At 47.0% G+C, this 25232-nt stretch overlaps 1 protein-coding gene across 1 annotated transcript; it reads right to left on the bottom strand.

Moving 5' to 3' along the window:
* Nucleotides 1-5818: 5818 nt before the first annotated feature.
* On the bottom strand, nt 5819-16795 carry LBH (LBH regulator of WNT signaling pathway). The gene is made up of 3 exons (XM_084283687.1): nt 16686-16795; nt 15973-16075; nt 5819-8277 (listed from the first exon to the last, which is right to left on the bottom strand). Exons 1-3 carry the CDS (start codon nt 16709-16711, stop codon nt 8074-8076), a joined length of 333 nt encoding a protein of 110 aa, XP_084139813.1. The 5' UTR covers nt 16712-16795; the 3' UTR covers nt 5819-8073.
* Nucleotides 16796-25232: the final 8437 nt, after the last annotated feature.

Here is a 25232-nt window from a genome sequence, read left to right as displayed (position 1 = left end):
TGCCCGGTGGAAGGAAGCAGGAGGGTTTGAGTTCTGCTTGGGAAAAGACAAGCCTCTATGCTGGCAACCTTTGCTACAAACTTCAAAAATTGCCCCTTTTCCTGCTAGCTGCATACGGATCTCTCCCCTCAGCACCCTGACCGCTCCATCTGTGCCCACAGGGAACCCAGGCGCATCTCTCCCATCCCAAGGGAGGGATGAAGAGAGGAGGGGAAGGGGAAGGGGAGGGGACATGTTTTGAACAAAAGAATGAGGTCAAACCGCAGGTGAGGCACTGCCACTTCACAAGGGGAAAAATAGATAATGACATTAGTCAGCACCCAGCACACAACCTGTGGCATTCGCCCTCCTCAGCCTGTGGAGGTTACAAGCAGCCTTCTGTCCAGCCTTCATTGTCCTTCTCCTCTGCCACCGCTGCCTCCCTCCACTCCCACTGGTTTGTGATATAGGCTTATGACAAAACAACTTATTAAAGAAATTACGCAACTGAGCTCCTAACCCTTTCCGTGCTGGATTTTTCCAAAGCCTTATACTTACCCGGTACTTGTGCTCAAGATGCCAGCTACTTGTCACAAGCCCTGCATTATTAATTTTTTTTCCTAATGAGGCCTCAGCTCCTTAATTGCTTGCATGCTTTGTTGAGAAAGCTCAGTCACCTGGGTGGAAAGGTAATCCAGGAAAATACTACCTGCATGCCCCATTACAGGGGCTGGCACTGCCTTTGCCATTGAACTCTGTCTACCACCTTGAGACCAGCACCTCAGGAGGTCACCTGGGGGCAGGACATCTTTATGTAGCCCAGCATCCCAGACACATGCCCTGTGAGATGCCCTTCTGAGATGCCTTAGAGCACTGGGGTTTTATATGGTCTAAAAGCCACCGGAGTAGCATCTCTTTGCTGTGGTGGCTGCTCACGTACAGCACACAGGCGCACTGTGATGTACAACAGACCTCACCAGGTTCTCAACCACAACCCACTGGATCATCCCACCCAGTCTCAAATCTTCTGGCAAGCAACATCCCTGGTAGTAGCCAGCAGGCTTCTCCAGGCATCTCCACACACTGGTACTGCACACTGCAGGCATAAGCCGTGCTCCTCTGTGCAACTAGGAGTGTACGGGGCGGTGACTCAGACATTCCAGTCAGCTTTTTTTTTCTCATCGCTGGTGTGCGAACTGTAACTTCAGTCATTTTTTCCAATTACTTTGGACTTTAAAAACAGTAATTAGCAAAGCCAGCTTGTTATCAGCTCCTGTCAGTAACTTGTCCTCACGCTGGTCCTTCGCTCTGTTTTGGTCACAGACAAAACTTTGGCAGTTGTTTTTCATGGCTGGCATTTGTCTGGAGACTGGGGCAGCTAAGCAAGGGAAATAAGCCCTAAACCTGCAAGCACTTCCACACATCCTCATTTCAAACACTCCATCATTTCCATTGAAGTAGCTCCAGACTGGGTCTTTACAAAGCACAGCAAACATCAGGCAGGACATGAAACAAAACCTCAGAGGCAACATTTTCTCACTTCTCTTTCTAGTCATGGCTAGGCAGGCATCAACTCAGACAAACTGAAAAGACCATCCTCACTGATGATACTTCTCCTGCTGTGCTTTTACAGTGTCTTTCCCTGCTCAGAGAACATTTCACCACACGTACATTGCCACTTAACTGCAGCTGGCTGGAGAGTGAGTGGCAATCTGCTACTTACCACCTCTCACAGGTCTTTATCCTACAAAATGGTTCAAAGGGTGCTACAAAGCCTGCATTTAGTGAGGAGACAGGGGAGACTGCTCTGCCGTGCTGGTGGTCCCCTTATTTCCTTCCCTGTTGGGACGTCTGCTACCACTGGTTGCAAGGTCCCAGCAAAGGAGGAGGTTAAAAGATCAATCACAGATTCTGATCTAGCCAACTTGCACAGATGAGCCATCACCAACAGCATCCAGACTGGAACACATGGGAGCAGAAAAATGCCCAGGAGAAATATCTCAGTTGGCAACATTTTAGTATGAGAAATTGGAGTGGAAAGAATAAATCTTTCTGAATAATTCAGGCAGAGAATTCCTGGTAAGGAGATTGCCTTTGTCTGTCACTTTTTTTTTTGCTGCCTGCAAAAAGACAACAGTGTGGTCAAGGACCTGTCTACAGCCCACATACATGGAAGCAAGGGAGCAGCCAGAATCAGGCACTCCAGTTGTGCCAAGGTCAAAAGATGGGGAGTACATTTAATCTGCCCAGTCCAACTGCTCCTGTCGGCTCAGGTAGGATGAGCTTCATGAAGTTCAGGGGTCTGTGAGCCTTTCTAGCTACATTTGAGTTCAGACAGCTCAGAAAATGCATCCGAGTTCACAAAACCTTTTATTTTCTTATGCTTCAGACTGATTTCTCCCAAAGGGAGACTGATGCTGCTTAAACCACATGCTTTCAAGGCTGAAGGACGGTCCATGTTATGTGACCACACCTGGAGAAAGTTCTCATGCTTCAGGGACCACCTTAAGCACATGCCCAGCATTCAGCATGAGGTTAAATCTCACTGAAGTCAATGGGATCTACTACAAATATGGGTATGAGCATGCCCAAATGGGACATGGCTATGGAGCAGAAGGGCTTCCAGAAGCTAAGCCAGCATAAGAAGCATGCTAATGGCATAAACCTTCAGATATTGTCCCTGCAGTCCCTCCTTCTACCCCCTCCATCTTCATTCCTCATTCTTGCCATATTCATTCATCCCATTATCCTTTGTGGTATTTTCACCTTTTCATCTTATTTCACCAACACTCTGCTGTTTTATTTATTTTATTTTATTGTTTTGTTTTCATGGTGATTGAGGAACAGGAAGTTCATGGGGTTTGGCCTGCCTCAGCTGACAGTGCTCATGCTGAATGGATGGCTGTGGGTGGACAGACATCTTTAAGCTATGGAAACAGAGGCATCGACACATGAAGACACCAGCCCAACAAGAGAAGAGCAGAGAGGAAATTAGGGTGGAGGTTCAGCTAGCCTAGCTTCAGTTACTCAAGAGCTGGGCATGCAAACTACCCGGTTATCTACATCTTCTCTTTAGATAGAGCCAGAGGACCTCCATAAAGTCATTCTTTCCAGATAGGCTATTAAAATTAATCACCTTCTGGTGGTGTTTATCTCCTTCTGCGGAGCACAGGAAGAGATGAAACAATTATCTCAGGCTAGATGACCAGGTATTAATTAAGATGAAGGCACCTCTGCGTGACTAGCCCAGTGCCAGGGTGTGAGGTGGTGTTGGTGCTTATGACTGGGAGCTTTTCACTTGCTTCCAGAGCAAAACTCAAATACAGCATCTGCCCAGAGAACTGTAGCTCTGGATATTTTTTCTTACCAAGTTTTCTCAAAACCTACTGCTATTTCGCCCAACCTTTCATGTAGACAAGTGTCTAAGATATGTTGGAAAAGAAAGGTATGGAAAGTCTCTATAAAGCACTGAGTGCTCACTTCAGTTAAATATTATACCTCATATGAGCTGTGGCCAAAAATATTCTACCGAGGTCAGCAATAGCTGGAGGTTTAGCTGTTAGATGAAGCAAGGCAGAGATTGCAGCAGAGCCCATTACTCCAGCAGCAGATGTTACCAGAAGAAACTAGGGAGGACACTCTCAGCACACTACAAAGGGTTTTCCCACTTGGGGCTGTTTGCAGGTGGTGAATGGTTCGACCACTGCAGCCTGCACAGCCACCTGACCTCAGCCAGCTCACCTCTACCCCACACAACAGAGGTGACTGTCCCTGTCCCCAGGTAGGCACTGTTTGAAAGGGAGCCAGTCCTCACCCCAAAAGGCAGCACCCAAAGCAGCAGACCCAACAGCCACAGCTCTGGCAGCACCCCAATGGAAAAGAGTTGTCAAACATAGCTCAGGAAGGCTTATGCCTGACAAATATTAGTTGAGCTGATTGCAACCTGCCTGGCTCAGGCTGCTGGATGCAGGCAACCTGTGGGGAAGATTTCAAAGTACTTGAAATTCATCCACCCTGTTTTCCTTCATGAGTACAGCTTGTAGCCATCCTCACTTTCGTGGAGCCAAAAGCATCATCAGCCAGTGGGAGCCTGGAGGATCCAGGGCTGTGGCTGTGTGAGAAATACCTGGCCACCGAGCTCACTGACCGCAGAGTAAAGAAGGAAGTGTTGAAAATAAAAGCGAGGCTGCTGTGACATTTTCGTGCTTGGCTTCTGACATCCTCTCCCTCTCATACACTTGACTTGCTTGCTTATTTTTATCAGATGAAGCTGATGGTTGCTGCTACGGTAACACTGTGTGGTTACAGAGCCGGCAGCGAACAAGTGCTCAGTGCATGTTTCCTTTGTGGCTTCCCTCCCTGCTCTGTGCTTCCACCCAAGTCTCTCAGCACAGTGTATCTGACGCTGCTGGGCCTCACTTGTAACTGCTGCCTGCTGCGATGGCCGGTGGATTTATCGGCCCTGTCCCACCACAGTCGTTTCTGTTAATGATATTTCACTAGCAAGGATTATAGGCTCATACATGAAGAAATAAATGTTCAGACTCTCTCTCAGGCTACTTCCCAGCTGGTCTGTCCTCAGTTTTGGCACTCAAAGTACACCAGGCCGTTACAAACCACCACCCCAAGCCTTCAGCTCACACTGCAGCATTACAAACTACAGCCCTGCACGCATCTTCCTCCAGCTGGGCTTCCCCCAAGAAGCATCAGGAGCTGCAAAAAGGCAACTGAGGCACAGGGTGCATCCCAGCTGCACATCCAACCCTTCAGACATGTACTGGGCCTCCAAGGACCTTTAGTAGCACTTAACAGCAGCCTGCAGTGTTCTCTCTTCTGATATTTTTTTCCAGGTGTGCTCATCAGCAAGTTCAAACTGTGCTACCACCAGCCCAAGGCATTTTCTAAGCAAAGTGACACAGTTTGCAGGTTTCTCTGAGCTCAGTTCCCCCTTTTGGTGTTGTGCCTGAAGCTTCTTCCCTCCTTCTACTACAAACACCACACAGCAGCTTTCATTTTTGTTTTGGCCACCTCACGCTGACTTCAGTAGAGCAATCTAGAAATGCTTTTACACATAGCTGGCATGCCTGCTGACAGTGGGGGAAGCAGAGTGGTATTAAACTTTGCAGTGCTTTCCACTGGGTCCAGGACCAGCTCTTCGCTTTTCTGACGCTGCTCCTTTCCTGTCCAGTCAAACACAAGCAAAAAGACATCATTTGTTTAAATCATTAACAGTTCAAGTTCTCCTTCTTAAGCAAGGATTTAGGGCACAGTGATTGCTCTCACGTGCAGGTACTGTATTACTACTAGTAGTAAGAAGAACAGGTAAGAATAACCTCACCGCTCCACAATTTCATGCAGTCAGCTAAGGGTTTAGATATGGATTACAGATAAAACTACATAATCTTAAATTCATATCTAATCTGTAAGTTTATAAGGACAAAATTTAATTCCAGGACAATGCAAATTGAACAGTTTTGCTGCAGCCTTTCACACAGCAACAACCACCTATAGAAACGTGAAAGGCAAAGACACTGTCCCTCACCCTCCAAGTTGATTCAGGCTCACATGCTTTTAGGTGAACCAGATACATGAAACATGAGTTCCCCCATGTTCAAAGGGCAGCCTCGACCTGATAGACATGAGTACTTTAGGATATTTGCATTAGCCTTGCAAGTCAGCACCCCTCATACCTGACACACAAGCACTGGTCATTACCTGGAAAGTTGGCTATCCAAGCCCACCCCAGCAGTAGGAGCAACGCCAGTATGTTTGGAAAGCATTTTCAAACTTTATTTACAACTGTCACAGTGACAAAAATGTAGTTTGAAAAAAATGCTAGCTTCTCCCTGAGGCTCAAAAAAGAATTACAGAAATATAGAATGTATATCATACAACAGGAGGAATTTTTACTGGAGTGCTTTGTTCTTTAGATGCATTCAACAACAAATAGAAATATACACAATACTTCCAAAAAAGGATGCAGACAGAACTACACGAGTCTTTAGGGCAGACAGCAGGTTTGAAGTCCAAGGATTGCCATCTCATTGCTGCAACATGGTATTATCTTTGATATATAGCTTTGACTTAGTGGTACAGCCTGAGACCAACAGAGTAACACTTAGAAATAGGACAATTGGCTGGTATACAGGTGTACAAGCTCATTCCATTAAGACAGCAAGACTAGAACAAGTGTTACAGATATAACAGCTGAAACAATTGTCAAAGTAGCATCACTACACCATGACCATTCGGTGATGAACCATCCACCCAGACAGTCAAGGAGAACGTATAATCAGGGCTGCATCACTAGGTTAGAGACCAGCTGCAGTGTACGAACACTGTGTTTGTCCTGCTTTGTGCTAACTCATCTCCAAACTCCTATCTGTCTGAAACAGTGATGCGGAGCTGATAAGTTATTGCCATTATGTTTGAACACAAAGACTGAAACAATCCTGTCAACATTTTTAAAGTAGTTCCCAACCCCCACCAGCACTTAACTACTTATGAGGTATTAAAAATACAAATACACATGTTCAAATATATTTTAAAAATGAAACCTGTTATAAGCAAAGGGGGGTGGCATCGGGATTATTATGAAAGTTTGGTTAAGGCCTTGACATTTCTTTTCCTCTTCTGTGACTCCAGATTTGGTTTAGGTAGTAACTGTTCTCATCCTATTCCAAGAGCAACTGGCTCCCTGAGCTGATCCACAAAGCCACAAGAGCATCACTTTCCAGGAAAACAGTGGGTTACCCTGTTTGGCAGCAGAATTGCCTCCTCCCCAGAGACAGGATATTCCTCCTTGGAGCAGGATATGGTAAATAAGGACAACCACAGACTTTGCAAACCAATCTGCATTTCATTAAACACCTACAAATGTTTCACCCATGCCACAAAGCAGACATCCTATCTCAGGATACTCAGGCTAATAATACTCTTTAAACAGCACAGCAGCCCTCACCCTTCCCACTGATAATCCACCCTAGATCTGGCATCTAACCTCTGGGTTACCTCCAGTTCTGGCAGCACTCCCCCCTCTGCAGGTTCCTACAGGAGCAGCCAAACCTGCCCTGCACTGCCAGGGTATGAGAGGCCCTGCAATTCAAAGCTGAAGGAGATCCCTCGACCCAACCCTCACAAGCCCATGATGCAGCAAGTAGGAGATATGAAACCCTACAGCCTCAGACACCAAGGCGAGCAGGTGTAATCCCCACCCTGTAGCTTTGGGCATCGAAACAAGACAAGACCAACAGCAGCAGCCTTGGCAAATAGGAGAGAAAAATCCAAGGTGTTCAAATCTACATGAGCTCATGCTGCAAACAGAACGTGTCTTTACATTGGATTTGCACTACCTCATGCTAACCACCTGCAAGATAGACTAGATCCTTGCAGCAGCAGAGATGACAAGCAGCAGCCTAACATCACCCTGCAAATACAGCTGTTCAGCACCGAAAGGTCTAAAGGCAAACTGAGGGGGAAAAACCAGCTTTAGGAAAGTGACTGGTACAGGCTCGAGAGCAAGAAGCCCACTACTCCTATGGATGTATGACTCCGACATGACTCTAGGAGGTGCTGAACTGGAGAGAGCTACGGGCCCCTCAGCAGTAGAGCATTTAGCGATGCTTCGCTATGGACACCCTTCTATCTTCAGACACACAAAATGGAAGCTTTAAGAAAGGCAGATCTGAGAGATGACTCCTCTGTTCTCAGGCTTTTGGTCAGAGGCAGCTCACAGCTGAGCACTGCTGTGCTTGCTTTCCCTCTGCACTCCTCCATCCCCACGCTCCCCTCTCCAGCATCCCTTGTGTGGTCACCCTCCACCACGTGCTCGGAATTTCACTGCTGTCTCCACCTTGGAAAAATACAGATAGTGATCTCAAGAACAGCAAACATTTCTCTGCGACACTTCCTTCCTCAGAAGGTCTGCTGACACTGAGGGCTTCAGTTCTCAATACAGAGAATACAAAAAAACTAAGATCTTGCAGGTGCAAAGTTGAACTTGTCTTTTTTTTTTTTTTCCTTTAAAAAGCCTTTCGAAAAAGTGTGGCTCTTCCTTTAGAAGGGTGCAGTCCCTTGCCTTTCCCTAGAAGCCATTTATTGCTCCTTGTTGTCCTTCTTTGCATCTTCACAGTTTTCTTCCTCCTCCTCCTCCTCGTCCTCCTCCTGCACAAGGAACTCTTCCGGCGGCCATCTTAGCTCCCCGCTCTCCACATCGCCCTCTGTTGGCTCCACCACGATGGAGGGCAGGCGGTCCTTCAGCTTGCAGTAGCAGTCGAAGTCAGAGGGATCGGGGAAGATCTGAAAGAGCCAAGAAAGAGTCTGTGAGAGGAGCTGCTGTCAAGCAGCCTGAGACAAAAAACAACTCTCAAGACACTTGGTCTTCAGGGTGGATTAGTGTCCGGACACAAAATAAACAACTAAGTGATGAGAAGAACTCCTCGACTTCCTATAACATCAGATTGCTTCAAACAAGCACTGCCCAGAGGCCTTCTTCCAAGGCATACATTTACTTGGATAGGGCTCACCAAACAGGCCCCTGCTTTTCTGGCTATTCATCCAGAAAGCCTCAACCCCTCCGCCACAGCTTTTGCATGAGTGCTCCTGATTTTGCAAACTGAGATATCTCAGTCTGCAAATCTGAGATCTCATTTCCTGCTGCTGGCCAAACTACACACGAGAACAGACTTGTGCTCCAGGCACTGCCATCAGAAGGGGAGGGAGACACGGAGCAGCACAGCACTGTAGCAGTCCTGACCCTTGCCACACGGGCCTGTGCCTGGCACAACTGCTGGGCAATAGCACCAGCCTGGAAGATAAGTTCAGCTGCATTTTGGATATTTTGGCAGTGTTCTGCATGCTTCCTGCTGAATTTCACTTCTGATGTGTGGCAGCTGAAGATACTTATTTTGTGGAAGGGTTAGAGACCAGACCAAGGGTTGGAAACTGGACCATATTCCTTATGGCAGGAGGTATCTGTGGCATGGCCAGGAATTATGTACTCCAGTGCAACAAATAAGGACCTCCTTATCTCCAGCCCCTACAGGTACACAGTAATACCTTAACCCTTCCCTCCCAGCCATAGCTTGCCAGGGTAAATGTGTTCACAGCTGGCAGCAGCACCAGGACCCACACTCACTGGTAGTGCCACTGGACTACAGGCTTTGATCCCACCAAAAACTGAGGCAGGTACAGGAAAGTCTGCCACTGCAGCGAAGCACTAACAACAGGTTTGTGTGACTAAATGGCAGCATGAACAGAAAAAAAAAGATGCCCTGCTAGAAGAATGGTTATCAAGCCCTACCTCACCCAGAGAACTGCTGGGTGAGAAAAGCTGCAAAAGCAGGTTCCCTGTCCTGAAGCCTTAAGCATTAACCATAAAGCACCATGCTCCTCATGCCAACCATACAGGTACCCACCAATTCCAGAAAGCCTGACCCAAATTTTAAACTGGAACACCACCCAATTAACTTGTTCTTCAACCTAGCAGCTATTAACCACACCATTACCTCATCAATAATAAGTCTTCTAGTATTTAGCCATATTTCTCCCTTAAATCCCAATCTTTGTGTGAACCAGGTTAGTGAAAAGGCCAGACAGCTACTTGATGCGAAGTCAAGGTAACTTCAGGACCAGATACTCAGGAAAATGACTTACAACTTAATACACAAGTTCTTACACAGCCACTTTGTCCTGGGGACAATGATAGGAGACCAGTTCCCACTATAGCACCCACCATCCACGTGCACAAGGGCGAGTGAGGTCTTTCGAACAAAGACACCTTCATATGGGTGTTGCAGCATGAGTTACTTGCTATTAATCACTCCCAGGGTAAGTGAGACCGTAACTGTTTCTTGAAGCTTTGTGGCTTCCACTTGGCCAAAGACAGTTTCAGACACCTAGTGCATTACTGGAAATACAGTTGATGGCTCTTAAGCATCAAGTCATCTAAATTCAGGATAGGAAAAAAAAAAAATACCCTTGACATTACATTGTTTAGAAAGTTGCAATGGAAAAAGAAGTGTGGTTCATGAGGTTATATAAGCTGATAATGTCCACTAAAATAGCCTCCTGTGCAAGAAAAATAGCAGTATAATAATTAAACTAACCTTTGACTGGTATCATTTTAAGCATATTATTTTCAAATAAATTGCTCCAATTTGACCTAGCCTGCCAATTTTTATTTTTTTTCCAGAAACTAAGTAGTAGTCATTTCCTTAAAAAACAAACAGCCCTGAAATGTGGTGTGCAGCTTTTTTTTTTTTTTAAATAAAAAACCAGCACAATCTTATCTCAAACAGTTGCAGGACAGGCCAAACCTAAGAAGGTCAAGATTTTTTCCACTAAGTCATGTCTTTTAATCATAGAAGCAGCATGAAGTGAGATGTTGCAACTGCATTTTCAAGGGGTGTGGACAGTCAATGGAAAAATTATACAAAGGCAAATTTCCTAGCATATGACAAGCAGGACAGCACTGCAGGCCAAGTACAAGGACTGAAGGGAAGTGGTTTTCAGATTAAGACTGTTTGCACATTCAGGGAAATGGTATGGAAAAGTCTCCTAGGTCAGCCCCAAATTAAGCAGAGCTGCCAGGCTCTTTTTATGAAGATCATCAAGCACCAGCTTTCTGTTGTCCCACACCAGCAGGGCCACACTGCATTTGTTGCTCCCATATGCAGAATCTGGTCCTACTCCAGTTTTAGACAATGGGAAGGAAAAAAAATCTCTGAAAAAACTTGTAGTAAATTCCCCCTCTCCTCTCTCAGTGAGGATGCAGCAGGCTCAGATCTGACCTGCTAGCTCTGAACCCTTTTACACAACAGCCAGGACAGCTTGTCTAACAAAACCCGTCTGCAAACTTCTCTGCTTGCTCACCCACCTGAGGGGAAGACTTTTCATCTCCCCATCACCTGGAGAGTACAGCAGTGATGGCTTAGCTTCTCCCCCACATTTATCAGAGGGAGCCGCCTTGCACACAGCTGTACCAGATGCCTGCTGCTGACCTATGTTACTTGATGGGGGACAAATGACAGCCACCAACTGGTTGTTTGGGAAGGCTAGCTATAAGCAAGTGCAGATGTAATTCAGTGGTATTATCATCAGGTATATACCTGGTAAGGTACTACAACTGCTTCAGTGTATTCCCAGTTCCGTGGCAGTGTCCCAAATCTTGGCCTGTGGCAAGAGTCTTCTTCCATCTCTAAGTACTAAGCACATGTGTATGCTGTTCAGTGTAGCTTCTTGCTTGCAGCAAGACTGGTTTTCACAAGCCTCTCCAGATTATGTTTTGGGAACTGCTGTCTTTCAGGATGGAAAGGGTAGTGAAAGCAGCGTTTAAAATGAAAGCTTGAAATGATTTTCTGAAGATCATATTTGCTTTGTTTCAGATGATCTGGCTCTGCTACCCTTGAATGAAGTCTTGGCAACAAGAACGGAAAGTTCCCTTTGCCCTGGGGAGGCTCATACCCTCTCTAAGCATTCACAGGGAAAAACACCAAAAGCAGGAGAGATGTCAGACAATTAAGAAGATTAGTTCAGAGCTACCATAATCCAAGTGACACTCGTAAATTCAAACATATACTTCATACCAACACAAATAGTTCAAATGCTTGCCTCCCTACACATACAGGCTGAAAACTGTTCCAGCTTTAGGGAGACTAAGGTAAGATCTTTCAAAATTAAGTTACCATTTTGGTGGAAAGCTTTACCTCATTGTGGTATTACTAACGTAAGACATGAAGGTCTGCACGGAGAGGCCTATCACTTCAGGTACAGGATATACCCTGACATACACATACCACTGCTCTGAATACTAAAAGGTAAGTTTTGTGCCTCTTGAGCAGCATCAAGTCAAAATTCTGATTTCTAATATTAAGTTATTGAAATAAAACTCTGCTGCCATTAAGAAGCACAGCAAGTTCATTCCAGGAAATATTTAAATCATCTCAGTGTGCTTTTTGGAGAAATTTTCCAGTTACAAGAAGTAATGCTGCTAAGTTTCACTCATGCAGTAGTCATGACTCGAAACCGAGCTCCATCTAGTATGCACACAGTGTGTGACTCAGGTTTATGAGCTATGACAACTCCCCAGTCACAAACACATTGCCCTGTCTTTGGGGACAGTGGCAGGGAAACTTCATGCATCATAATTTTCCAGAGTAATGAGACATCAAGGAGGGAGGAAAAACATGCACTGAGATGTTATGATTAGCTGTTTGTCCTCAGTTTGAATTTCAGCGGAACATTCTTTTACAGAGGGTAGATTTGAACATATTAGTTAGGGCTCTGCTCATTCCATATCTTGCTCATGCCTTCAGTCAAGGTCCAAGACCTGGAATAAACATTAATTCATCCTAAAATAATTAAGCCTGAGGATTTTGGCTAGTAACTGCATCAAATGTGCTATGTACAGTGGAAGATCAAGTTATCCTAAGCTCAGTTGTATTTACCAAATTCCGCAGCCCAGTCTGAAGACCTCCTGACAATGGCAAGCACCAGCCCTAACACAGGACTTCCCCAGGAGAAGCCAAGGCTACACAGATAAGTAGCACCTTGCAATCAAATGAGAGGAACCTTAACTTCCATCCTTTTCTGCTAGACCCCAGGTCAGCAACATGTTGGTCCCTTCACGATGCAGGCTTTTGCATCCAAACCCACTGAACTACTGCTTTCCCTCTCCCCAGTTTAGCTGGGAAGCTAGATGTACATCTCTGTTCTCTGCACTGATGCAGCTCAAGTCCCCCATCGCTGAACACCACAGCTCCTGAGAAAGTCAGTGCTTCAGGGACGGGTGAAGAGGTTGCATTCACCAGCACCAGTTTTCCCAACAAGACAGGAAGCCCAAGCTTTTGCCACGGACACTGGATGGAGCAGTAAGCCTATTTACCTAGATTCAGTCAGTCTGACGCAATTTGCAGCTAACTGTGGCTGTGATTAACCTAGACAGATCCCAGCATGATGTGATCATGACTTAAAGAGCTCAAGCTCCCCATGACAACCAAACCCCAGCTGATTGCATTAGGCAAGCTCAGATTCCACATGCCAGTCCCTTAAAAGGGAGCCTGAGGCCCCACAGGACCAGCTAGCTGGGCTGCAGAGTATCATGCTTAGCTTAGGACACATCATTCATGTAAAACACTTTGGGCAAAGCGTTCTCAGTTGTGCCCAGAACCGGTTCCACTTTCAAGACACAACGTGGGATTCAGGTGAAGGTACTGTTTTAACAACAGTTCAGTGAAATGATTAAGCCAGCCTTAATGTCAGTAGCAGCATCCACGCTGCTGCAAAATGGTGTTACAGGACAAGCAGGCATCGTGCTGATGAGGCTTTTCAGAGAAGAGGTATACCTGTTGCTAGTACAACACTAATACAGTACAGTCCTAATACAGTACATTAGCTCCAACTGGCATGGAAAAGGCCCAGCCCTCCAGAGATTGCCAGGCAGGAAGGGGAAAAAGCCCTCTGTAGGTACATCCGTTTGCAGCAGGGGCATCTTGAGCCATCAGCTGCATTTCAATGAGTTGGTTTGGCTTTTTTTTGTTGTTTAGCAGTCCCTTGGGAATTATGGGATATCTATTAAAGATCCAGAAATAGCTCCTCACTGCAGGCACAAGACCCAGCATGACATCATCTCCTCATCTGCATCTTCTGTTCTGTTTATGCCTCCCCATGCTCTGAGACTCATGCCCAGATTTCACCATTCACATCCACCATCTACAGAGGGCCCAGAGAGCAGCTTTGTCTTGCAAATACAGGAATAAAAACTGCTCTGTATTGAAGGGTTTTGAAGTTAGCAGATCTGCTTGCAAGCATCTTGCACATTAACCGGAAAAAGGTAACTATGCCAAGAAAGCACATTTTGCAAGTGAAACTGCATACAAATTACTAGGTCTGTATGGGCAACTCTGTTATCACAGGCATGAGGTTTCTGCAGTTTGGATTTTCACATCAGTGCTTAAAGAGCAGCAATGGTCAGCCCACAGAACACTGGGAAGTTTTACTGGGGGGTGCATACCTTCAGGTGATGTCTAGACAGACACTTCAGACTATAAACAGAAGCAAGGAGTGAAAGAGGCAGAAGGAAAAAGCAAACAAGTCAAGTTCCCTCAGAAAAATAACTAGGGAGACAGCCAGGAGCCCTGAAGTTCAGTGAACTCCACAGGACGGAAGAACCAGATTGCTGGAGTTTATAGTTTGGAGGCGGTTGTTTCCTCAATTTACTTCCAGGTCTTTGCTTGGAAAACAAAAATACTTTGAAACAGTATGGTCTGCAAATCAAGTCTGTCTCCAGCAGATTCTAACTTGCTTCACAATTCTAGCAAAGCTTCTGTGTCCCCTTTTCTGATCCAAAGGAATCCCATGTCCACATGTGGTGGTACAAGCAGCCCCCATGCTCACCCCAAGTACCCTACGGACCAGTCCTCAGGCAGACCCTGCTCTGCACAGCCCAAAGGGCAACATTTTGAACCTCAGTTTGATGTATTTACTTTACTACACAGATGACATGTTCTACTTCTAGAACAAGAGACACTTTAGAAACTAAAAGCTTGCCTCTGCCAGTCTGGAGATATTTTTGGTCTCTAATAGAGAAGGGCTATCACCCTTACATTGTTAGTGCCCAGCTCTGCAGATCAGCAAAAGATGTTGCAGCTTAGACCAATCCTCAGTGCAGAAGCAGTCATGCTCTATTAGCCCTGTCTGGTTTTAAGTTATTACACTACAGCCCTCAGACTAGCATATAATTTTCCATGTACCAAACACTCTCCATCAGCAGGATGAAGCAAGGACTGACAAACCCTGAGACAGAACAGAGTTCCCAGTACCATTTGCATTCGATTTGTCTTTGCTATTCTAACTTCAGTTTTCAACTGTTGAAGGATGCTTTCAACCAGCTCACTTTGCACTGTGACATTTTCAGCCTAGCAGTCAGAGGAAGGCCGCAGCCATTTCTTCAATCCTCTTTACACTAACCTGATTTAGAGGCAGAACCCTCAGCCACAGCCCACACACTGCCAGTGCCTTATCAGCATCTGCCCTCTGTATCTCTGCCCTTTCTACCATCAGTCTGGCTGACAACAAAGTGGAGCACTAGCAGGTATTTACCAGCTCTTGCAGGCATTTGGAAAGAGCCATCTATGACTAGACTGCTTCAGAGAAGGAATCTAAGATGCATAAGCCCTGCATAGATATGAGTTATCAGCATTTATGACTCAAAACGCTTTCAGGTTCAGATGATCCACTCAAAACCAAAGAGGCCTGTCTCCTACTTAACCTAAACAGACTAATCAAGGTCATTAGCACTTGGGGAAAACCTCCTTGAAGCAACTGTTAGAACAAGCCAGGCACCCAGACTGACTCTCACTGGAAAGTTTGGATAATAGAAACATTTCATACGACTTGGTTAGACTTCTTCACATGGTGACCCATTAAGACAATGGTTTGAACATCTGGCATAGACCAGCCCGATTGCTTCAGGTTTAGCAGCCGTTCTCATTACCACATGCTCCCTCTGTAGTGGAGGAAGGCAAGGTCATACACTTTCCACTAACTCAAGCACTAAAGCAGAACAGCTATTTCCCCACACAGGCAAAAAAAACAAACAACTTGCACTATTCAGACACAGAATTCTGACCCAAAAAAAAGCAATACACACTCATTTCCCCTCTGCACATCTTCAGCTTCTACCGGAGGCCTGAGCTACGGCCCAAAGTTCAGCTGATTTCATGCTCCGGTGCACTGTTACAGGCTTGTGGCTCATTTCTCAGACATAAATATGCAGGCGTCCAGCAGCACACCTCGTTAGGCTGCACACTCAGAGCAACTGCCTCTGTGCAGGCTGTGTCACATCTGCCAGGGAAGAGCTCTGCACTGGGATTCTCGCCACCAAAAGACCCGCTACAAGGTAAGGCCACAGAAGAGCACCCCAGACCAAACCCGCTGTCCGTCCTGAGCGATTCCCTAGGGGATCACCGCCCAAGCAGCCAGCGAAGCACCCACCTGGTACGACAGGCCATCCTTGCGGGGGCTCAGCCCGATCTCATCCATAGCTGGGGTGTTCATCATCACTTCAGTCATTTCAGCTGATCTCAGATAATCGGGGCTGGGAACAAAAGACAGCGTTCACATGACCCGAGGATCTCAGAAGAGCTAAGCGAGCTTTAAGTAACGTCAGAAAAATAAAGAAGGCAGAAGAGGCCGTCAGCAATCTATTTCTGGTCCCTTCCTTCCTGTACGGCCGTGTTTTCCCCACACGCGCTGCCAACCCCTATAGAAAGGGATGGACAAACCACTGCACCTCGCGAACCAGGTGCTCCATCCCCGCACCCCACCAGCAGCGCTCCCCACTCCCGGCTCAACAACACCCAGAGAGCTCTCAGCAGCAGCAGGGCCGCTTTTTCACCCCATTTCCTCCAGCCCTGTCCCCAGGGGGACACCGTGAACAACCACAAGCGTTGGTTTCAGGGTGGTTTTTTTTTTTTTTTTTTTTTTTTTTTAATGCTCCGTTCCGAGTCACCCCAGCCCGCACCCCCCGGCGTTACCCCCTCGGGCCACCGGGCGCAGCCGTGCCGCCAGCGGGGATGGATATATCACGATAAAAACATCACGATAAAAAATATCACGACCCGCTGCCACATCGCCAGCCCGCGATGCCCCACTCACACCCTCCCCACCCTATGCAAGCAGCCGCCCCACGGCAAGCTCGCACTCACCAGGGCAGGGGGCAGAGCACAGACATGAAGCCCCAGCAGAGGCAGTCCCCGAGCCTGGTGTCGGTGTCCCCACAGCAGCCCCACAGCCCCGCTCGGCTCCGCGCCCCACAGCCGGCCCGGCCCTTACATAGCCCCGGGGCGGGGCCCGGCCCGCGGCCGCCCCTCGCGTCACGCCGCCATTTCATGAATGGCCTCGGCGGAAAGCCGAAGGGGGGGGATGTGGAAAAGGGGGGTTTTGCGTGGCCCCATCGGTCTCGCGAGTGTGTGTGGGGGGCTCCACGGTACGGCCCCCCCACCCGGGCACACCCCACTCGTGGCCGTTCGCGGCTGCTGTGTAAGATCTGTGAGATAAACCACCCCTAATTCTGGCAGTAGGTCATCCAGCCCCTGCTCCTCGAGCCACCTGCTGTGTACGGTGCCTTTAACTGCAGAAAAAAAATAAAAAAAAAAAATAAAGGAAAAATCAGAATGAAAAGCTCCAGGAGGCCAGGCTATATTTAGCAAGGCAATAAGAATCGATGGCAGCAAGGAGGAGGCGACAGATGCAGCAAATCCATTTACTGCCCGGGAACGCATGAGTGCTGCGGGCAGCAGGAGGTGAAGCTCTCAGCCACAGGGCCACTGGAAGATGCTCGGTGGTCTGACGGCCTGCATCCACTCCATTTTTTCATTGTGTGAGTGGTATCTTGCCATAAGCTGGCAGGTCAAGTGTAATTCAGGGAATGTCTTTGTTTAACCTGTTGTTTCATGCTGATGCACCAGCAAAATGCACCAACCACATAACCATATTTGCTTTTGGTAGCTAATGATGCACCTCCAAACGCAGAGCATGCACGTGTGCTGTGCACTGGGTATGTGCATCATTTTCCCGGCGTGTACAAACTACCAAGTGCAAGTTCAATGTTTCTGCTGAGCAGCTTTACTCTCAGTTCCACCCTGCCAGCCCCCGGACTGTATACAAATGCACAGATACATACGTGCGTGTATTTCCTCAGACCGGATATTTTAATCTTCTTAGATTCATATTATATAATGGTAGCATATGTGGGTGTTTTACATCAGGCTTCAGCAAGCATCTTCTTTGTGCCAGATTAAAATGAATCACAAGAAGCTGATCTAGCCCCTGCAGATGCATGGAAAATTGGGTGGGTGCAGACGAATCCGCTGTGAAGGGCTGCCAGTAACCTCTCACGGGTCCCACTTACTGGCTTTGCTAATGTGGGCACTCTCCTAAGAGAAGACAAGACTTGACTTGTAAAAGACAGTTTTGAAGAAGAATTGAAGTCAGTGCCTCGTGGTATGTACAAGGGCTGAGAGACCACTCTGGAGAGAGGCCTTCGTGTGCTGTTGGCCCACGTTATTAGATTTCTTAAAATTAACTTTTCCACCTGCACTGAGTGCTCCCATCTCCTAGTGTGTCCAGCTGGAACACGGAGACAGGGCTGTAGTTCAGTTCCCTCTGACGTGTCATCAGGAGCAAGGCTGTGCCTCTCAGACATACACATACCTGCTGTACGTGTCTTGATCTTGGCCTTAGAAAATAAAAGCCAATGAAAACAACAACAAAACAAAAACCACAGATTCTTAGTAAAACCAAAGACCTATGAACAGCACCAGGCTCACCCTCCCTCCACCCACACTCCCAAGGCTCCTGCAGCCATCACCAAGCAAAAGCAGCTCAGCAAGCTGCTCACCTGCTGCTTGTTTTTCCATCCAGCCTGGCACAGGCAGATAGTTTCATGGTTCTACCTTGATAACAACCTTTTTGTTTGTTTGTTTGTTTGTTTGGGGGACTAAGAAAAAAACATATGTACTTATCTCAGGGATTACTTCCCATTCATGTGGTGAGCACGTCAGCCCATGGGGAAGCGTGGGGATCGTTGCTGTTGTTGCTCACTCTGGCTGGAAGCCACTGAGAGATTTATCCATGTGATTAACCATAAGTGCATTAAGAGTCCTTCTGAATGCAAAGGCACGCCTCATGGTTTCCATCAGCACGTTGGTGCTTTGCTGAGCCAGGCATGTTTGAACCCCAAGAAGTGAAATCTTTCTTGGGTAAGGTATGCACCGACAGCATTAAACCTCCATTTCTTCCCTTAAGAAAGCCTTTGTGGAAGTGTTCTTGTATCCCAGTGATGGGGGATCCTCCATAAGCCTGAGGATGTGTTCCCAATGCAGGACAGCTGTCCAAGCATAGCTATAACTTGTGCTTGTTTCCCTTGCCCCAGAAAGGTATGAAGAGACATTTTTTGTCTTTAGTTTACAGCCAGGTCTAGGAAATGAAGCCCAGCATGACCTGATTTCTACTTTCTTTTTTTTTTTTTTTTTTTTCCACATCTAATGTGCTCACCAGATCCCTGTTTCACCATTCCATGTTTGTGCTTTAAACACTTGGGACTCCCTTCTCATCTGGGGACAGGAACAGCAGCTCTGGGCTCTCATCTGGGGCAAACTGATTTCCCAGGAGCTGAGCTCATTGAAACCAGATGAGCTCTCATGGCTTGCTTTCTTTCCTTTTTCCAGTTAATTTTATAATTCTCTGTAGTGTTTTGTTTATCAGGACAGTACAAAACAACACAAACCAAAAAATTAATAGCAGCCAGTGGAGGAGCTGCAAAGGGGATGGGAGGAGGCCGAATGGCTCTGCATGTTTCCCCGCGGTCCTGGAGGCCCTGTGTGGCAAAGCCCTTAAGCTTGTCCTGATAATTAACTTTGTGCTAAAAGGCTTTATTGAGCTGGGGCCTTTACTGGTGCAGTGACACCTGTTGTGGATGACCAGGAGGAGAGCAGAGGGGCAGCAGTGGAGGAGAGGATGGGATGGAGGATACCAACGCATCTCTGGCTCAACAAACCTAAAATAACCACGCAATGACCCCATTTTCCACCTGATTTCCCTCACTTTTCTTCTCTGTTGCTAACATCAGTGCGTCTCGTTAATGCTTAGTCCCTCCTGGACGTTGTTTCACACAGCACCTGGGCCTGGATGAGCTCAAATGTGCACTGCACTGAGCAGGGAAGAATCGGGCCTGAACCTTGGGGCTTGCTGGGCCCTTCTTTGGCATTTATGTCCTGCCAGCACCTCCTTCTAACACTTCTTCTGAAAGAATTGTTCTCTCTGTCCTTCTGCTGAACTCAGAAATATCACTCACATGTATTTAAATATGCAAAATGCACTACTGATTTATCTAAAACGTCATTTAATCGCAGCCTCGGCCTTCTGTATCTGTAGGGCTTGGCCCATGCTCACACGATCTGCCAGTGTTGAGCACCAGTCAGGAAAATGGAGAAATGAAGTGGCCCTGTCTGGCCCAGCAAAAGCCCCAGCAAAGATGTAGGGATGCAGTAAAGCCTGGACACAAAGGGAAATCTGTTCTGAAGCTGCTTTGTCCCTGCTTTTGTCTCCTTGCTGGTCTGCTCTGGAGATGCACCAAGGGTCCATTGTCAACAGCAAAGCCAGCAAGATACGCAAGCTCTCAGCTTGGCTCAGATCATGCCAGTACAGAAGGACAAGTTAGGAACAAAGAGTGTCTGTGTTAATATTTATATCCCGTCAGTGTAAGTGAAGTGCGTTTTGGCCAGAACTGGTGTACGGAAAATCTTTTCATTTGAAAAATTGATTCCTTTACTGAATCACTGTATTTCACCTTTTTGTTACACTAGGATTTAATGTATTAATGGATTTATTTCATTAACAGTGTGTTCCAGTGATACTTATCTTACTTTTTTCGGTCAGATTGGTGCTCAGCTGAAGAAGGTTGACCCTGTAGACAACACCAGGCTTACACACACTCCGGCAGGTCACAGACCACTTAGTATGTAGACTCAGGATGGCAGCAGGGCCTGAAAAGTAAGGAAGCATTTCTGTGCCCAAGAGGGAAAGAGGTAGTGTGTAAATCCAAGCATCAGAAAGGCAAAAAAACAGGGGAGCTGACTGGGTAAGTGTGTGGTTTCTGTGAGATGTTGTCTCTGCTGTTATATTTATTTAGCTCCACTGGCATAATGGCAATGTGATTTTATGCTGTAATAGCACAAAGGAGCTCTTACACCTGCAGCTCTATTTCAGCATGGACAGGGGACTAAAACTGTTGGTGTAAGTCACATCCTTCCCAGTACAACAAAGCCAATGCACTATCTTTGGCTGCAGTAGCTGCATCAAGTCCTGAGCATGAAGAGGAGAGAGGCTGATCAACATAAGGCAGCCCAGTTGGTTCAGAAGAGTCAAAAGGACGAAGGAGAGAAAACCAGTACTGATAGATTAATAAAGTTTGGGGGATGACTGCTCACCCAACACTGAGCCCCAGGCTCCACTGATTACAGGATTGGCCTTTTACATTGAGGCCTTTTAAAATCAGCCTAGGAGGAGCTACAGCCACGGAGCAGGTGAGGGGCTGAGAACACAAGAACCGGGCTGTGCTGGGACACCCTGTGGCAGGCAGGTCCCCCACAGCTGTGGCGTGCCTGGATTTTGGGAGCTGCCTCCCAGGCTGTGGCAGTGCGCATCTCCCTGCTCTTTCTTGCACGTCCATGTGTACAGGAGGCTGCACATTCCCCTGTGTGCAGGACCCCATCCCATCCCAGATTTGATGAAAGGTTCTTACTGATGCCTATTAAACCACACCATGATGCTCAGCAATGACCTTAACTCTGACCTAAGACCTACATCTGTCAAAGAGCAAGAAGTAATCCCATGAAATCCTCAGCTTCCTACTTAAGACCAGAGGCTAGTTATCCTTGTGCCTTCTGCCCTGAGAGCTCACTAAGGCAGGGATCAATGTCATAATTGCTTCTGTTGGGACTCCAGGAATGAATAGCTGAAGTATTTGATGCCTACTTGGCCACCAGTCTTGGCCAAAATCACACGGAGCTTGCAAAGCATGACTGCACAAGCACGGAGCAGTGAGACGCCCACATCTGCACCTACATGTGAGGCAGCAGCTCTCCCCTGCTGGTGGTCCCCAGCCTCCACAGCTCCTCCACCTGGAGAGCTACCAGCATCACCAAAGCCTGGGTGAGGCTGTGCCCCATGCAGGCTCCCAGCACTGTGGTGCACCCCAGTCCTTGTGGAGGATTCCTGGTCCAGCAGAGACCCACCAAGAGGAAGATTCAGAGGATGAAGGTGCTGCAGAGTTGCACAAACCTGGCTGCAGGCTGCTCAATAGGAAAACAATCACTCACGCTCCAACTAAAGGCCTGTGATTTAATCCTGGGGGACCAACAAGGCAAGATCCAGGATAAACAACATCTGTACATTCACAAATAGGAAGTGGAGCTGCTTTCATGTCCTGAGCCTGTTGATTAACCGGTGTTACTGTTTGGCTTGGCTCTCACTGCCTGGTTGCTTGGAAGGAAGGTAACTAAAAGGAATCATTTGGTTACACTCCCTAAATGTGCGTATCTTTAAATAGTGCACGGGTTTGCATTTTGCCTGCAGAGGACTGATGGGAAAAGGTAGCAAAAGAGTGCAGATGGCTATCAGAAGGGAACCTGTGTTTAGTCTGCTTGTGCCAGATGGGAATGGAAAGTTTGCTCCCTTGCCAAGTGTTTAAAAGAGGAAATGGGATGTGATATTCTGCCTCCCACTCCTTTCTCTCCCCTGAAACCAGCATGCTGCTCTGCTTCCACTTGGTGTAAAAAATAAAAAATGCAGCTTGGACCACATAAAGCCTTGGAGATGGCTAGAGATGCACCTCATTCTTTCTTAGTGTGTTTATTGTGTGGAGATGGATGTAACAGAGTATTTTTACACACAGCTGGGTCCAGCACTGCATAGCACCTGTCTTTCAGTCTCGAATATTAATCAGTGCACAGAAACAAAACTGCAAAGTCCTCAAACTGCAGAGATGTCCTGCTGTGATCTCCCTGTCTCTGGCCGGCAGGAGATGAACCTGTACCACAGCTCTCTTCCCCCTGCTCCACAGTAAGTCTCACGTCAAACACCTTGGCTGAGAAATGTACCTGTGAGATGAACCAAAATCTCTCACCTGAAATTCCTGTGACTTCCCCTGGCTAATAAAGACAGGTCTGTCCTGGAGATGGTGGAGGCTGAGAAAATCTGGGGCTGAGGCTTGTCAGGTTATTTTAGGGCACCCTGGGGTTGACCCTAACCCTGTCTCATTGGCATGAACACTGTAGCAACCTCAGTGATACCCATCAGTAAACTCTCAGGTTAGTCTCAGAAACATCTCGTGGAACCTAATACTATGAATCGCAACATCACTAAAGAGCTTTGGGCAGGACCTCTGGAGGTCTCCTGCCTAGCTCCAGCTCCAGAGTAGGGCTGACCTTCAAAGCTGGGGCAGGTTGCAGAGGGCTGGTGGAGCTCAGTTATCGACGTTTCCAAGAGCAGAGACCCCACAGCCTCGCCAGGCACCTGTTCTGCTGCCTCACCATCCTCAGAATGAACATTTTTCTTTCCATGTAATCAGAATTTCCCTCCTGCATCTTGTGCTCAGTGCCTCTGGGCCTCTTGCTATCTGCCTGGAAGCAGAGCCTGGCTCCATCTCCTCACCAACCCTGTTACTGTGAACAAAGCAGGGAAGACCAAGGCATGTTTTAATGCCACTGATCTCACCTGTTATTCATGACAATCCCAGGGACTTTCATAGCTGAGGAGGATGAGAAAAGGAAAATGAATGTCTTCCTCTAACTGGCAAAAAAGTCTGGGGCAGTGCCAGCACCCAGAGGAGTGGCACTCGGGCAGAGATGGCACCAAGGTTTCTGTCACCAAGAGGGTTTGCAGGCAGTGATTGTGCCTCCCCAGGGAAAGGAGCTGGCCTCAATGGCCACATTCAGCTGAAGTGCAGGTAGAAATAAGGCCAGCTATCAACTATTCTGTAATCCCCATGAAACCAGGACACTTATCAGGACCCAGGATGATCAGGGTCCCATTAAAAAGCTCCTGCCAGTGTCACTTCTCATGGGTTTTATCATCCTGCTTAGCTAGAAGTCACCTGTGAGGACTGACCTCCTGTGGGCTTTGGAAGGAGATCAAAAGCTGCTGCAGAGCAGCATTGGCACAGGGGTGTTTTGGGTACAGTGGCATTTGTTTTCTAAATTTCTCCTCTCTCAAAGGTAATGGGATAGTGCCAGCAACAAGTGGTGTTCTTGGTGGTCACAACGAAAGACAATAACATAAAAACTGGGGAGGAGAAATCTGACTTTCTCAGAAGTGAAAAGTGAAGTGCTCGAGCTTAGGAAGGTTGCTGGGAGGGAGGGCAGATTGAGCTCTCAAAATCAGTCCCTGGGTATGGGACAGGGCACAGCTAATAGACAGCAAAGAGAAAACCATGGAAATGCCCACTACTGTTTGCTGCTTTCTTCTGCATTCATTTGTCTTTTGACTACTGCAAAGTCCCTGAGCCATAATTAGGAGCAGACCTGTTGCAAGAGTTCTCAAACGTAATTGAGCTCTCTTGAAACTAAACCATTTATAACAACCTTTTGCAAGAAGAAAACACAATGTACTCTCCTTTGGTACAGTCAAGAATATGCTGTCCTTGGGCCTGATTAGTCCACCTGCAGCACAAAAATTGTCTGCAGCAGCAAAGAGGCTCATCTCTTCTTCCAGCAGGCAAAGGGTTAAGCAGCTTGAACACGATCCCATTAAAATTAGTAGGGATTTTAGGATCCCTTAAACAGAAGTCCTGGGCTGATGGACCTAGGTCTGTCTTCATGAGTTATCGTTAATGGAAAGGACCTGGAGTGGGCTGTTAGGAAGATGCTTTCCTTTCCTGTGCATCTGACTTTCAGAAGGTAGTGATATCCCTAACCAGTCCCTAAACGAAGTTATTTTATTTTATTTTATTTTATTTTATTTTATTTTATTTTATTTTATTTTATTTTATTTTATTTCATTTTATTTTATTTTATTTCATTTTATTTTATTTTTAATGGACAAGCAACACTGACTGCCATGCCTCTTGACAGGGTTGCTGAAAAGGCTCACACTACAGTGGCATAAGCATACAAGGGCAGACCCAGACCTCTGCTCATAGTCTAGACCCCCTCACTCCTCTCTCAAGAACAGCTAGAGATCCAGAGGGCAGCTGAGGGTTTCCTGATGAAAAATCTGGTCCATTTTGTAATGGGCTAGAAGTCCTACAGCTGTCCAGAAATCATCAGCTTGCCTTTCTGCTTGTCTGGGGCAAGAGCACCGTGCCAAAGTCATGACCCGCTTCTGCATGAACACCCAGGCATCCCTGGCTAGCAGAACAGAGCTCAGGGGCATGGTGGGACCAATCATCTAGCCACTAAAAAGAGTTGTTTCGGACTTAACAGGAATATTTTCAAGTTCCAGTCACTTCCCACGAGGTTATGATGTGCTACAGCAAGGGGACTGGGCAGCAGCTGTAGGCCTAGAGCAACTTAGTAAAGCAATAGCTCATTTATTTTGGGAATGGGGAAGAGGAGTCATTACTGCTTTGCCTTCAGACTTCGTTTCACTCTTCTCTCCTTCAAACCCTTCTCCTGCCAACAGATTTATCTGCCACCACCCACCGGGTGACACACCTGCCATCAAGGCACAAGAATTCACAAACTAACGTGACA

The sequence above is a fragment of the Netta rufina genome (genome assembly GCF_964035555.1).
Source record: "Netta rufina genome assembly, chromosome: 3".
Lineage (NCBI taxonomy): Eukaryota > Metazoa > Chordata > Aves > Anseriformes > Anatidae > Netta > Netta rufina.
The sequence above is the reverse complement of the archived record's forward strand: the minus strand, read 5'-3'. Positions and strand labels throughout refer to the sequence as shown.

Bases quoted from the DNA above. Each gene is read 5' to 3' on its own strand.
- LBH (XM_084283687.1), bottom strand. From the start codon at position 16,711: ATGTCTGTGCTCTGCCCCCTGCCCTG. The intron at 16,076-16,685 runs GTGAGTGCGAGC...TTTTGTTCCCAG, and splicing joins GTGCTCTGCCCCCTGCCCTG to CCCCGATTATCTGAGATCAG. The intron at 8,278-15,972 runs GTGGGTGCTTCG...TGGCTCTTTCAG, and splicing joins AGGATGGCCTGTCGTACCAG to ATCTTCCCCGATCCCTCTGA.